Raw genomic sequence first — 15,480 nt, forward strand, 5'->3', positions numbered from 1 at the left:
CCCTCACAGAGGCAGAAATTGCAGCCCTGAGCACTGAGGGGGGTGTGAGGGGGGGGGTCACCGCTCTCCAACCAGCAGCAGCAGCCTCTCTGCCTGTCCTCCAGGGCAAAGGAGCAGTGCTGGGGCTGGAGAGGACCCGGGCAGGGGTACGGGCTCAGCCCTCCCAGCTCACCAGTCCCACAGCTCTTGGGGCAGTGGGATGGGGGAGGAAAAGCACAAGGAGGAAAGGAAGCAAGATGTGAGGGGCCAGCGCGGCCAGTGGCCAGTCTGGTGTTACACGTGGCCACCACAAAACAACTCCAGAGGGACACACGGGCCGCGATGGAGGGATGTGACAGCAGGCTCTTCTCCACGAAATAGAGACCTTCTCTGGGGTACAGGTGCAGGGCACTTGCCCAAGAGGGCGCAGTGCAAGCAATCCAGAAACAGCAAGGGCGAAAGCAAGCTTCCCTCAGAGACTGCTCCAGCCCTGGTACCAAAGGCTCTCCAGGATGATGAGGGCTGGGCTTGAGGAGCTCAGGGACCAGGGAGGGCCCACCAAGTGATGCTGGAGAGCAGGGCACGGTGGGTCTGGGGCATGTTGGGGTGCCCACAGTGCTGCAACCATCCCTTGACCAGGGTTAAATCACAGGAGTACGGATTCACATCTCAGGCCTCCTTCCAGCCACTGTTCTCCCAGCACTGCTGGAGCCAGCTGCTCTGGCTACGCAGACCCCTACGTGAGACCAGGTTTCAGGTGACAGACATTTCTGTCTTCCCCCACAGGCAGCCCTGCTGTGGCCCCATACGTCCCAGGCTGCCAGTGCTGCAGCCCAACCTGCCCTGAGCAAACCTGACCAAAAATGCAGCCACAGGGACACAGGGCTCCCCTGTGCCACCTTGTGCAGACAGCAGAGGCAGCAGGCCTGCAGCACAGCAGGCAGCTCCTGCACACAGCACAGCACAGCACAGCACTGCACAGCACTGCACAGCACAGCACTGCACTGCACTGCACAGCACAGCACAGCACTGCACAGCACTGCACAGCACTGCACTGCACTGCACAGCACTGCACAGCACTGCACAGCACTGCACAGCACAGCACTGCACAGCACTGCACTGCACAGCACTGCACTGCACAGCACTGCACAGCACTGCACAGCACTGCACTGCACAGCACTGCACAGCACAGCACAGCACAGCACTGCACAGCACAGCACTGCACAGCACTGCACAGCACAGCACTGCACAGCACTGCACAGCACAGCACTGCACTGCACAGCACTGCACAGCACTGCACAGCACAGCACTGCACAGCACAGCACAGCACTGCACTGCACAGCACAGCACAGCACAGCACAGCACAGCACAGCACAGCACTGCAGCTTCCCAGCTCCAAAGCTCCACATGGCCCAGGCTGGCAGTGCTCCTCGGGACAGCCCTGCTCCCAGCACACAGAGCAGCCCGCAGTGCTGGGGCAGGACAAAGCCCTGCTCACTACAAGGCTCCAAGGCCACACGCTGAAGCAGCTGGGCGAGCTGTGCTCACCGCCCCCAGGAAACTGGAGCAGGGCAGTTCAGACATCCAAGTCCTTGCAGGAATCCCTGCTCCATCAGCCTGCAATGTCCACCCCAACGTCTTCTCCAGAAAGGTCCCTCTGACGCTGGGGAAGAGGGCTCCCATCAGACACCGCGTTTCCATTCAGCACTGAGAAGGCCCCTTTTGGGAAGGGCCAGGTCCACGCTTCCGCCCCTCCTTGCTCCGAGACCTTCCTGCAGGGCAGTGCCCGGGGGCCGGCTCTGCGTTCCCTGCTCTGTGCTGAGGGTTAAAGGCCTGAGAGGTCGACGATGGCTTTAATGAAGATGGCGTCATCGCGGACATAGGAGTTCTTGGCTTCCATCACGGAGACGGGGCAGAACAGTGGGCAGCCGCTGGCAATGTTCATCTCCGTGACCGGGCGCTGGAAGGAGGAGGAGGTCACGTCAGGTCGGAACGCATCAATGATGTGCTCCCGGTTGTTCTGATCCAAGAGCATCAGGGTCACCTGTGGGAGGTGTGAGAACACAAGAGCAGCTGAAGGAAGAGCACAGAGGAACCCATCTCGCTCACTGTGGCTGTGAAGCACATTCACCCAAATGTAACAATGAGCTTCTATGGATCAGAGCCACCCGCAGCCAGGGGAGCACAGAACATCAGCCCTCATCACTGGGCACCACGGGGTGGCAGAACAATCACAAACTGAGAATCCTACAGCAGGCACAGAGCTCCTGCCTCCCACACAGATACCTCCGTACGTCCCAGAGAGCTCCCATCACACCAAAACGGAGGCAGTTCCCATCCCCACACCCCGCCTGCAGGACGGGATGCTTCCAGCCCTGGAGCAGCTGATGGCTGGGGGCTCCCACCCAAACTCACCTTCTGGTTGAAGGGCCAGCGCAGGAGCGCGTCGTTGGGTCCTTTCATCACCACGAAGAACAGGGACAGGTGGGTCCCACGCCCGGTGCCGTCCCCGTTCAGGTAAACCCGCAGACACATCTTGTAGCCGTACTTGCTTGTGTAGAAAGCTGTTAACAAACAAACACAGCGCGGGTCAGCAAGTGCAAAGCCTGGCACCAAGTGTCCTGTGAAGACAATACAGCTGGGACCTCAGAAGAAACCAGGCTGAGGTTTTACAGGGCTGTTGGGGGGGGGTCACCAACACAGCTCTAACCAAACACTGCAGCCTCAGGAGGTGCTGAGGTCAAGAAACTGTGAGTGCTGGGCAGGACGCAGGGGTTAAGGTCTCAGCTCTGAGCCAAACAAAACAGATCTGAACCCGATTCAGCTGCTCTGAGAAGGAAGGAAGTGACGCCCTTGTAGAACAGGACAGAGACCAGGGGTTTTCCACAGCTGTCACTGACTTTTAGAAGGAAATGCCAATTGCATGCACAGCTTCAGTGGCAGTTTAGTTCCCCTCAAGATGGAGTAATCCTTTTTGCCTTCAGGTTTCATAAGCAAAAGGACTCCAGACAGCCCTCACCCCCAGGGAACGGTTAAAAATAGTTTTAAACATGCCCCTTTTATCTCCTGGCCCAGCAACAATCTGGTTTTTCATTACACCAGGAAGCAGCGCAGCATTTACGCCCCCAGCTCACATGCAGCTCTGGCCAGTTTCAGAAAATGCCCCGAAGGGCAACTCCTGAACTAAGAGAGCTGCATTTTCCACTGAGAAATTACAATGTCTTCTACAAGGCAGAAAGAGCCTCCACCAGCACAGCTCCTTCATTCAGCCCAATGCTTCTTATGAATACAAAACAAACTAGAAGATTTCCCCGGGAAAGACGGAAGACCAGAAGCACAGCAGAGCAGCCACACATTCCACATGCCAAGGTCATCGTTACAAACCCCACAGCCAGATGAGGCACAAAAAGGCTTTATCCATTTTGGGGCAATAACCTGGAGAGAAGATGGCAGGAGAGCGGCCTGTGATCGCCTCCTGGCGCTTCCTGGCAAACTCTGTTATCTTCCAGATGAAAACACCGTCGTAGGTGGAAGCTTCCATGTTGCGGATCTTCTCCTCCATCTCAGCCATGGCCAAGTCCTTGAGCCCAATGCTCCTTTCCAGCTGCCGAACCTGCTCAGTGGGACAGAGGGCACAGCCTGGTCAGACGCTGCAGTGAGCAAAAGGCCAGGGGAAGAAACACAGGAATGTACAGCAACCCACAACAACCTCCTTTGGAACCACATCCTTCTGCAGAACACACACTAATACAACTCAGTGCCTGAGCTGGAAACCTTCCTGCCATGAATGGAAAGCCTCTCTCCAGGAGCACTTTCATTGTGTTACAGAACAGGGATGAGGTTGGGGGAAAAATAAGTCACTTTTCTGACAAAAGTAGATTGAGAAACAGAAGGCCCCATACACAGCCAACCCAGTTCATTGCTGTGAGGCTGCAGGGTTACATCTGTATTGGCAGATCCCACACTGAGAGAGCACAGCAACTACAAAGTGCACAATTCCCAGGCCCCAAGACATAAGGGCACTGCGCCGGAACACAGAGCTGGGAGAGCTCCTTCCCTCCAGGCTGAGCCCCCACCATCACACTTCTCCAATGAGTGGCTGGGAATGCAAAGAGATTCAGTGCAACGCCGGCTCCTCCCTCTCCAGTTGGAGGACTCCACCTAAGAACATCTCAGTGCATCACTTCATTACTAACAGAAACCCTACAGCATTTGCTTTAGGTCAATTCATTTTCCATCTGTTCCAGGAAGCTCTCAAGGTTGGGCACAGTCACAAATGGTATCTGAGTGCTACCTTCAGATTTACAGAGACAGGAGTGGATGCAGGTGGAGCTTTGCTAACAGCAGGGGAAGGAAGCTGACAGAAGGCTCAGAGCACAGGGAACCCAGGGCAGGCACTACACACCTTGTTACTCAGCGTCTCGATCTGCTCCTGGTCTAAGCGATGCTGCCGGCTGTACGCTTCAGCTGTCAGAGATACCCTTTCTACCTCCCTATTGAGAACACAGACAATGTTCTCAAAGGTCACTGTTTTCTTCTCCAGGGCATCACACCTTCCCAAGAGCTCCAGGGACTTGAAGAGCTCTGACTCTGGGCAAAGGGAGTTTGCTGCCAGCAGTGGGGAGCTGCTCTGTGACGAGGGAAGGGTGGGAAGGTGCTTCAGGTCTCCGGATCCACTCTTGAGGCTGAGCACAAAACTCAGCAGCATGTACAGATGCTCTGCCAGGCACTTGCTTTCGTGTTCTGGTAGCTTTTCATTTTCCACCTACATGAAGAGAAATAAATCCCATTCAGCAAGCTCAAGCTGCCACCATCCACAGAAACATGGCCTCCTCTTGAGGCCACAATGTTAGCTTCAAATTATGAAGGGGGAAAAAAAATCAAAGAAAAGCAGTTTAAAAAATGTGAATTTTGTTGGTGTTTTTGTTTTATCACAGAAAAGCTGTGATCATACCCTGTGATGGAGGCTTAGCATTCCCTCAGCTGCACACACTGTTCTACTCTGCCCTCCTCCAGTCTGTTGCAAAGGGCTCTGTCAGACTGACTTAGCAGCACCAATGGGCAAAGCCTCATGTAATCCTCCTGAGAAGGGATTTACACCAACATCACCAGTCAGAGCTGAGAAACCCACGTCACATGGAGACGTACTGCCCTGCCCCAGCTCTAGCAGTGGAACAAGCTGTGGGATGCTCAGGTCCATGCTGACACTGTCAGCACCACAACCACCCGGAGCCCCAAAGCATTCGGTGCAGTTCTCACAATGTCCTTCTGCATCACTCATTCTCTGGTACCCAAAATCTGTGCAGTAGATAATGCAAAGTGGCATTTACAAAGGATCTAAAACACCACTCTGACGAAATAGCAGAGCACCAGGTTGGGCTACAGCCAGCTGCAGGTCACAGCTAACACTGGAACCGAAAACAAGACAGACGAGCAGATAACCCTCACCATCTCAGCACAGCCGACAACCTCGAATCTGCAAGGCACTTTACATTTGCCACAACTCTTCACGTGGTCCTGAAACTAGAACAGAAGAGAATGTTACATGGGTCTTATGTCACGCAGGTCGCTCCATCTCCAGCTCACTGAGGTCTGGGAACCCAAAGACAAAGTGAAGAACAGCCTCAAACCAACACTAATGGCTGGCAGCCGCGCCGCACCTCAGCCTGCTCACAGCTGGCAGCTGCCCTGAACCATGGGGGCCAAGGCTGGAGCTCTGCAGGGCGGTGCCAATAACCCACCGGCCTCTGAGATGACTGGCTTGGATTCCCACACAGCATTCGATCAGTGCCAAGCAGCACTGGCACGCTGCCATCCTGTTTCTGCCATGCCTCCCACCATCAGGTATCAGTGGTCTGTCGTGATCAGCACAGTGCACACCCACATCTGCTGCAACAGATGTCAAAGTGGTTTTTAAACCACCTTTAGAAAAGCTTCTGGGTGCAGTCCTAGTCTGCTCAGTCCCACTCTGCTCCGGGACGGTCTCGGCTCAGCCCAGCCCTGTGCTCCCTGGCAGCCTCATACCTTCTCTCTGGGGATCTTCTTCTTCCCGCAGCCATCACAAGTCAATGGGAATTTTGGGCAGACTTCATCGTGAGCCTGGAAAAGAACAGACAGAAGCTTTGGTGTGCTCAGAACAATTCGCTCCGGCTCAGTTCTGTGACCTCCGGGCTGCCAGCACTTTGGGTGCGTATGCAGCCATCCAAGCCTCAGCCTTGATTTAAAGAGCTGCTATTAAAACATATTTTAAAATAAGAAAATAACAATAGTCAGATTGCAGCTTTGATGAATAACCAAAGGAAGCTCCATGCATGGCTTTGCCAGGAAAAGGCGCGTTGGGGCAGCACTGCAGCAAGGTCAGGGCTGTCGTTCTTTGTGATCAGTTCAGCAGAAAAGCATTTTTCAGCTTTCTGGCTGAAAATCATTTCAAAGCGCCCCAGATCTGCCACGTTGTGACAGGGATCACAGCAGCTCCACGCTCTGCCTGCAGCACACACTGCTCAGCGGGCACTGCTGGGCCCTGAGCCGCTTCCACACAGCTCAGACCCATCTCCTTGTGCACCAACCACTGAAACAAACAATACTCGGCTTCTGTAATGAGGGATCCAGAAATCACCTCTTGCTTTTCTGTCCGAGGTTACCATGAGCTTAAATACACCACTGCAAATTCCATTAATAGGCAGATCAAAATTGAGACTAGAATAGAAGCGTGTTTAACAACACCCTTCTGCTGGTACAGAAGAAAATAATGACATATTTACAGAGCAGCTTTCTGAAACCAGATGCCTTGAAACCTGCTCACATTTATCTGTATTAAAACAAGTCACCGCCTCCGGAGGGGGGACACGTGTGAGCTGTTCTCTCCCCACATCACAAACTGGAGAGTGAAACCCACCAGTGGCTCAGGTTTGGCGTGCTGGGAACTCGCTCCTTTTCATACTTGAGATGAGCAGGCAGAGCAAAAGGCCCCTGAGCAGCTCCCGGTCCCCTCGGGCAGGGGCAGCCTGCACAAGGGCTGAGCCCTTTCCTCCAGCTGCTCCTGCTCTCTGGTTCTACAGCACCAGACAACACCTTCCCCACCACACACAGAACAGCGGCACAGCAGCAGACGCCGTGCTCTGGTTGAAGCAGGAGCCATTGCAGGTAGAGCCTCTTGAAAGAGGGGACTTTGCACTTCTCCTGCACCAGCTGTGATGAGTGAAATCACACCAGGTTGTTGGCAGCCTCCCAGCTCACAGCGCTCCCCTCTGTGCTGGCAGCTCCCCACAACACACAGCCCTGAGATGGGTGCCCAGCTCACAGCCAGAGCGCTGCAGAACAGCCCTGCACGGCTCCAAGTGCCGCTCAGCAACACGAGTCCAACCAGCACAGACCCAAAACGTTCACGGGACATTTTAACATTAACAACGTGGAGCTCCTCCATAACCCTGACTGCTGCCCCTGCCCACTCTGTGTGGGTGCCATTCGTGCAGGAATGCTGTCTGCCAAAACCCACCCTGCCCAGCAGCTGGGGCAGGCACTGCCTGATCTGCAGCACTCCACCACGCAGGGATGAGGCAATGCTCCTGCCAGAGCCCTCCCAAACCCACAGCTGCACAGACGGGCAGCTCTGATGCCCAGCACCGGCCACCAGCAGCATTGGAAAGCCATGGATGCCACTGTGCCAGGTAAGAGCAGGTCACCCTCCTGCTGTGAACCTGGTCAAAGTTAGATGGGGGGAGGAGACAGCAATAAAGGAACTGGAGCAGAGCTGGAAGAGCACAGCTCAACTCAGACCGTCCCCTGCTACCTCAGCACCTGCCTGCAGCAGCAGAAAAACAAACATGGGCAGAGCTCAGCCTCCACAGCAACATCTCCTGCCCACTCAGCAGCACCAAAGCCACCGGCTGATCTCACACATCGACAGCCCTAAAAACAAAGTGTTCCCATAAGCAGCCTTCCAGCAGATTCTGGGGTCAGAACAGCCCCACACTCATGGGCAACCACTGCAGCACAGCACAACGGGCCGCAGCGCAGGCACCCGGCACTCCTCCCTTCACCTCCAGGTCCCGCAATGCGCAGGATGGAACTCTCGTACCTTAATGTCAGGGAAGTAGAAAAGTGATTTGCAGTATTTGCAGTTGAGGGTTCTCTCGGGGCACTCCCGCTCAGAGTGGCGCTGCTTCTCATTCAGAGGGATCACACCCCTGCACGCCTTGCACTCAATCAGCAGGAACGGGCAGTTCCCCTCATGGCAGCTCTGTGACAGGGAGAGCAGCACAGTTCAGTACAGCCAGACAGAAAAGCAGACACACACAGGCAGAGAAGCCGGGTTTAGCAACAGCAGCTGATCCCTGGAGCTGGAATGATCATCTGCTAAGGAATGCCAGGAGCTGCTCTGCCGGGCCTGCGTAAATGAGACAAAAGGGAAAACTGCAGTTTAATCCGATTGCTGCTCCAGGTCTCAAAAGCTCTGCTGAACTCGGCTTGAACTGCTGCACCCCACGTCACAGCGGTGGAACAGGATGTGTCCTTGCCCCCAGCTGCCCTGCTCCAAACATGGCACAAACACACATCTGTTCTATGGGTGCTTCTCAACTGCACTGGGAAATCCATCAGCAAGACACAATAATGGGGACGTGGCAGCTGAGAACAGCCAGCAGCACTCTGCTGTGAGCCCTGGTTCTCTGCACACAGAGCAGGCTGGGCTGCACCCCGCAGTGCTCCACGCAGCATCACACAGGCACAGTTTGCTCCAGGAAAGCGCTCTGAGCATGGAAACAACAGGCAAAGACACGCACAGAGCCAAAGGGGGCGGCAGCAGGGAGGGAGCAGGTAAGAGGAAGGAAAACTTGCAGAGGAGAAACAGCTGGAAGGGGACTGGCTGGCACTGGGGCTCTTGCGACTCGTGGTGAAATGCTGCTCGATAAGCAGGGAGGTTCAAAGGAACTGCAAACACAGATAACACCATGGGTCCAGCTCCCAGGCAGCTACTGGGCAAAGCCCCAAGAGGTGCTGCCCGCATCGACCAAGGTCACGGCCTCAGAACAGCCCTGTCACACTGCCCTGCCATTCCACAGCATGCAACTGAATTCAGCACTGAATGCAGCACTGCTGCACAGCCCTGACACCACCCGGCGCTACCAGCAGAACAACCTGCTCTGCTCCACACACAGCACTGACCACGCCAAGCAGCCTGCAGGGCCCGCGGCTCTGCACAGCTCTCCCTTCCTCTGAGCACATCCAGCCCATGGCAGGGTTTTGTTGCTCTCCTCTTAACGACAAATATATTACAAATAAAAATGTTTTGTTACTTATGTTACCCATATTATGTACCTTACAGGGGCTGCTCTGCAAGTGCTGCCTCCTGTTGGCCCACAGCACCAGAAACAGACGTTGGTGGGATGGCAGCGGAGGCTGAACCTTCACACCAGTATCCCATTATGTCCCATTATGTCCCATTATGTCCCATTACGTCCCATTACACGTTGCTGCTGTGTGACAGATGGCAGCAGAGGGGCAGTGTGACAGAATGGTGCATGACATGGGAGTGCATATGGAGCAAATATATGGCACTGAATTCCTCCATGCAGAAAAAATGCCAACAAGTGCCCTACATTGATGCTTGTGAACGCTGATGGAGACCAAATAGTGGATGTGAGCACAGGGAGGGGAGGGTGGTGCATTTCAGCAGTGGTCACAGTGCCAGTCGTTATCTCAGCAGCTGTGGGTTTGTTCATCACTGATGGAAATGCAGAGCTAATGGCAGTGACTGTGTTGAAGAACAGCATTCTGTAGCTGAGAATTCGCTCCACCAAACAGCGCTACTGTGTTCACTGTCTTCACTGGGGTTTCCATGGGAACACAAAGGAGGCATTACTTCCAGAGCAACCTATAAATGTGCTGCCCAAGACAAGCTCCCTGCTCAGCACAGCCCAGCCACGCCAACAGGTCGGACAGCATTGCTCCAAGCAGCATCTCCAGCAGCACACACAGCTGGATCCACACACCATGAGCAGCCCTGGCTGAAACCTCAGTGACACCAACCAGACAACAAAGGCGCTGCTGGGGCAGGGGACGGGCAGGGGAGGGCAGGCTGTGCTGTGGCTGCAGCACAAGGCCAGGAACTGCACAGGAACGTGGAGAAGGGCAGATCACACAGAATGGAAAAGGCAAACCTGTGGTGAGCAGCTGGATCTCAAACCCAACCGCTTTGTTTTGTCCAAAGAGCTGATGGAATCTCTTTATCTTTTAAAGAAGGGTGTGTGTGATTGGGGCTCTGGCACTCGCCTGATCTCTGGAATCTGAGGAATTCCTGGCTGGCAGCGAAGTGCTGCCCCAAAAAGACAACAGCTGTGCACAGAGGCTTCCCGGGGCTTTTCCACAGGCTTTAATGGGATGCATCTCTTGCATTGCTCCCCCAAGCTCCTGGACACCACAGGACTTTCTTAGTCCTTCCTTTTGCTTTCAGGTGACAGCTTTAGTTTCTCTGCCCCTGCTCAGATTTTCCGCCTGCACCCAAAGGCTCCTGCCCACAGCTCGCCTTCCTGTGTGTACGTTCAGACTGATTATCACCAAACCTAGATCTGAAAAGGGGGTGCAGATAAAAAGGAAAACCCCCACCAGCCCCACCACAAAACACTTCATCTGAACACCACTAAATATTTACAACTGCATCCAACAGTCACAAAAACGCACTTATAAACCCAGGCATGTTGTGAGTGCCTGCACATTCCGTGCACTTTGCACAACTTTAAGCAGAATTGCAAGTCATGTCTGAGCAGATTTCACTCTTTCAGTTCTGTACGTCCCTGTGAGACGTGAACTCCCGGGCCCTGAACAGAAAGCAAAACTGAGATTAACTCTGTCCTTGGTTTTTGTAGAGCTCTGCAGCTGCAAAACATTTTTTACTTGCTCGTACCCTGATAATGTTAATAAACCAAAAGTGACGGTATCTCGTGATTTATAAGTGGACAGCAGCCAAATCAGTCTCGGTACCGACACTGAACAAGTCTTAAATGAGCAAACAATGAATTAGCTCGGAGGGACTTTCCATGTCCTGTCGGAAATAGCACAGCGAGGGACTTTCCATTGCAGGAGCACCGCTGCCACAGGACGTTACACACAGTTACTCACGCTGCTGCCTGCAATAAACCGTACAGCAGAGGGCAAACTGCAGAGCTGAGCTGTGCCACCACCGCCACGCTCAGCTGTGAGCCCGTGGGGCACTGCTGACAGCCAAACACGTGCACAGAGCACCAAGTTAACACTCAGACCATCTCTCCTTCCCCCAGGTGAGCCCTCGGCCCCATGCATTGCCTCCCAGCACATCATCACTCCAGGAGCTCTGGAAGCTGCGCACGAGAACCCAAAGTAGCGCAACATGCACCCAAGGGAAGGGAGACCCACTGCAGGGCGGCCTGCTGCCCCACGCAGCTTCTCAGCCACACTGAGAGGACTTGGGCACGAGGCAGCTTGTGCTGAGCCCTGCAGGAGCCGCTCGTCAGGACTTCTTTAATCCAGGAGGAGGAGTTCAGAGTAGTGCCTGAGCCACAGCACCCTGACACGAGCACGGTAAGCTGCTGACAAACCTCATTTGGTTCAGTCTGATGGAGATAAGCTTGCATTGGCATTCAGAGCACTGCAGAAGGCACGAAACCTCTGTGCCATAAGGAACAGGTCACCAGCACTAATCACAGTACGGGACAAGGCCTGTACACACAGCAGCACAACAGCCTGGATCACAGATCTCAGTAAAACACTGCATTCTCCAATGAGGCTCCTTGGCAGTCGGTGCTGTACTGGCATCAAGCTTTTAACTGCAGATTTTTCTAGGCACGTGCATCCACAGCACATGTGACTTAGAGATCTAAGAAGAGTTACAAAGCAAGAGAAGCATTCAGCATCCTACACCAACTTATCTTGCAGACTGTGCCAGTGCAAAGCAGCCGAAAGCTCCAGGCAGGAAGATGGGGCAGCAGCACAGCTGTGGGCAGGAGCTGAGCAGTGACCCATGGCCACGCTGTCTCTTCCTGCAGTGGCACTGCCAAGAGAATCCACACCAAGCTGAAACTCCCTCCTGATACACATCTCAGCCTGGGAGCAATCAGGCAACAGCCTTTATCTAGGGATAGTGTTGGGGCAAGAAAGGTTTGTTCCCTTTGTTTTGGGCCTTTCATGTAATGGTTCATCCACTCTGTTATGGATGACAAAACGATCCTTCAGGAGCAGCAGAACTTCACGGGTGGGTAAACAGCTCCCAGCTGCCAACACAATTTAATGATGCTTTCTGTACAGCAGAGCTGACCTGTAGGAAGGCACAGGGAAGCAAGTTGCTCACTGCAGTCCCCAGAACACTTCACATGAAGCACGTTAGCTGTACACATGCTAAAGTCCAAAGGCCTGGATTAACGAGCAGGAAGGACAAATGAAAACCTTTCCAGAGACGAGCAGAAAACATCCTGGTGGCACAGAGGTGCTCAGAGCAGTGTGTGCTGAGCCTGCAGATGAGAGCCAACCCCCCTGCCCTCCTTCTGCAGGTGCTACTTGGCCCTGCAGCCAGCTGGAAGCAGGACTCACAGCTCAGAAACAGACTGCAGGTTCACACAGCACAGTACACAACAGTCTGACTGTAAGGCACAGTTCCTTGACAGTTTCCTCATCTCTTCGGGCAGGAAGCACTTACAGGCAGAACAAGCGGCTCCCGTTGTGGAATTGAAGGGTTCAGACCCTGAGATGATAAGCAAACCTGAAATTCTTTCAGCACAGCGCATGCTGTCAGCAGGACGCACAAACCCAGCCCCATAAGATCTCTGCAGCTCCCTGATGGCTTTGCTTACAGCAAAACAGAGGTGAAAGCTCCCATCATCACCGCCAGCTGCAGGAGAAAGCAACAAACCCCCAGACCTCCCCTGTCAGCGCAGAGGGAAGAAAGAGCGCGCAGACACCAAAAGTCCTGCTTTGAGATTTACCTCATACTCTTTAATAGTCCCTTTCCACGTGCAGCCCTCGTTGATACAGACAGCGGGCAGACTTTCCACCTCCCGACGAGCTGCGTTGTCTGGGAAAGCCTACAGCAGAAAAGGTGAATGAACACAGAGAGCACAGGGGGGGCACACACTGGGGGGGCACACACGGTCCGGCCTTATCGTTCCTTATTAACCATTCTCAACACAAACGTAACAGATGAAGAAAGGACTCCTCCCCGTGACAGTTGCCACATCCTCAGAGATGTGCTAATGGCAAACAGGTCTTTATTACAGAACTTAAGTAGGTCACTGCTATATTCCCATGACCTGGATCTGACAAGCTGGGGAGTTCACCTTGTTAATTGTAACTCTCACTGCTCAACAGAACATTTCCAAAGAGCAGACGGACCCCAAAAGTCCTGTGTTTTACAGGAAAACTCTGAGTTTAACAACAGGGATTTGTTTTTCTTTTTACTTACAGAGCTGGTTTCCAAAATAGAAACTCCCTCTTCATATATTCCCTCCTGGATGCAGCTCGCACACTTTTGGGGTCCAGAACTAGCAGACACAAAAGCAATAGTCAAACACCCAGCTGATGGTATGATTGGTTTCTAATACCACACGAGAGGATTTTGTTATCCTTTAAGCAATCTGCGGAGCCTTTGCTCAGGTGTACTTTGGGTTCCCATTTCTGCAATGAGGGGCTTTTGATTCACCCCGTGAGTCACTGTTCTCCTAATTGCTCCTTTGAGGGAACCCAAGTGAACTCCTCTGAACCCTGTGCCCCACCATCAGGCACCCAGCAATCCAGAAACAAACTGAGGGAAGCCGCAGAGGAGTAAAGGCACATCACCCATCACCCATCACCCATCACCCATCACACATCACCCATCACACATCACCCATCACCCATCACCCATCACCCATCACACATCACCCATCACACATCACCCATCACCCATCACACATCACACATCCCTGACGCTGACCCTCAGGGGTTGCACGCCGCTCCTTCCTCAGACAGCACAACAATCCTCCAGCCCTTCATTGCTCCTACTTACTTCTAAGTCTTGGTTTTAGGGGAAGGCACGAGAGTTACCTTATAATTTTCTTCAGGCAATATGAGCAGTAGCGATGCCCGCACTGCGCCTGGAAGGGCCGCCTCAATATGTTCCTGCAGTCGGAGCACAGGTACTTCACCTCCAGCTTCGTTCCCAGGATCTCCTTCGCAAACCCGGGCTGGTTCAGGTCCAGAGAGCCGGGAGGAGTCGAATTTGCTGCTGCCATGGGAACAAACAGTCCCGGCCGCGCACCCGGAGCCTGCGAACAAACGCACGTTACCGGCAGCTCCGAGCGGACCCGGCAGCTCCAGGGACCGACCCGCACACGCCGCCCCGGCCCCGCGGCCCGGACCGGCCGCTCCAGGGCGGCAGCGACTCTCCGGGCCGGGCCGGGCGGGGGGGGCGGAGCGAGTCCAACGGGGCACAGCCCGGCACAGCCCGGCACAGCCCGTCCCGCCCCGCCCCGCCGCAGCCCCGCGTCCCGCCCCGAGCCCCCGCCGCTCCGCGCTCCGTCCGCCGGCAGCGCCGCACTCACCGGCCCGTCCGTCCGCGCCCCGCACCGGAAACGCGCGCAGGCCCCGCCCGACGGACACGTGGAGCGCGGCCCGCCCCGCACTGCGCCACCGCCCGGCAACGGGACGGAACCGAAAGGAACGAACGGAACCGAACGGGACGGAGCGACGGGCTGAGGGCGGGGCGGACACACCCGGCACGGACACACCCACGGACACACCGCCCCCTCCCCGCTGAAATCACCCCCAGCCCCCAGCCCAGCCCCATCCACCCGCACCTGCGTCCCACGGCACCGGGCCCCGGGTCCGGGCAGCCCCGCTCCAGGGCCGGGCTCTGCGCTCCCGGTACCGCGGCACCAGGCACCGCCCCGGAGCCCAACGGGACCCTCCCGGCTCAGCCCCCTCACCCCGCTCCGTCCCCAGGTTAAAGCCCGGCCCGAACCTGCGCACACAGCGCCATGGCCGCGGGTACCGGCACCGAGAGCTGTGCACGGAGCGATGGGAACCACGAGCGGCGCCACGTGTCGGTGAGGTCACGGGACGGGATTTGTGAGGGGACTCGGCGCTGCTGGAGATCACGGAGCCCCGGAACGAGCGCGGAGCTGACAACGGGACGTGGAACCGACACACGGCAACGAGCCGGGACACGGGGCGGGGCTGAACCGGGGGCGGCGGGACAGCGGGGATGGGCCGAACCACGGGGCTGTTCGATCCGGGCTGGGAACACGCGGAACGTGCGGCACCGTGTGAACTGCGGGGACACGGCGGGACGGGAGCGACACGTGGGCACCGAACGGAACCGGCGGCACCGACAGCAACGGGGGGAGCGGAGGAGGAGGATCGGGACACAGAGCGGCACGAACCGCCGGGACAAACTGACACACACGGCTGGGAACGGGACAACGGGCGGAACCGAGAGCGGGACCGCACCGACCGGCGGCGGAACCGAGGCTGTAACGAGACTGTACTGAGGCTGCATTG

The 15,480-nt window shown here is 55.5% G+C and overlaps 1 protein-coding gene across 3 annotated transcripts; it reads right to left on the reverse strand.

Moving 5' to 3' along the window:
* Nucleotides 1-1,312: 1,312 nt before the first annotated feature.
* Nucleotides 1,313-15,133, reverse strand: TRAF2 (TNF receptor associated factor 2). 3 transcript variants are annotated; one of them, XM_015878696.2, is made up of 11 exons: nt 14,942-15,133; nt 14,026-14,246; nt 13,406-13,484; nt 12,930-13,028; nt 8,057-8,218; nt 6,004-6,078; nt 5,428-5,502; nt 4,385-4,744; nt 3,415-3,592; nt 2,395-2,543; nt 1,313-2,023 (listed from the first exon to the last, which is right to left on the reverse strand). In XM_015878696.2, the coding sequence occupies exons 1-11, from the start codon at nt 14,957-14,959 to the stop codon at nt 1,805-1,807; spliced, it is 1,635 nt and encodes a 544-aa protein (XP_015734182.2). In that variant the 5' UTR covers nt 14,960-15,133; the 3' UTR covers nt 1,313-1,804. The 3 variants fall into 3 exon arrangements, with proteins under 3 accessions (XP_015734182.2, XP_015734184.1, XP_015734183.2); XM_015878698.2 differs by lacking the exon at nt 14,942-15,133 and adding an exon at nt 14,523-14,657; XM_015878697.2 differs by lacking the exon at nt 8,057-8,218 and having other exon boundaries at nt 1,314-2,023; nt 14,942-15,125.
* Nucleotides 15,134-15,480: the final 347 nt, after the last annotated feature.

Source organism: Coturnix japonica, chromosome 17 (assembly GCF_001577835.2).
Source record: "Coturnix japonica isolate 7356 chromosome 17, Coturnix japonica 2.1, whole genome shotgun sequence".
Classification (NCBI taxonomy): Eukaryota; Metazoa; Chordata; class Aves; order Galliformes; family Phasianidae; genus Coturnix; species Coturnix japonica.

Bases quoted from the DNA above. Each gene is read 5' to 3' on its own strand.
- TRAF2 (XM_015878696.2), bottom strand. The intron at 6,079-8,056 runs GTACGAGAGTTC...GTTCTTTTCCAG, and splicing joins TCTACTTCCCTGACATTAAG to GCTCACGATGAAGTCTGCCC. The intron at 4,745-5,427 runs GTGAGGGTTATC...CTCTTCATGTAG, and splicing joins TTGTCGGCTGTGCTGAGATG to GTGGAAAATGAAAAGCTACC.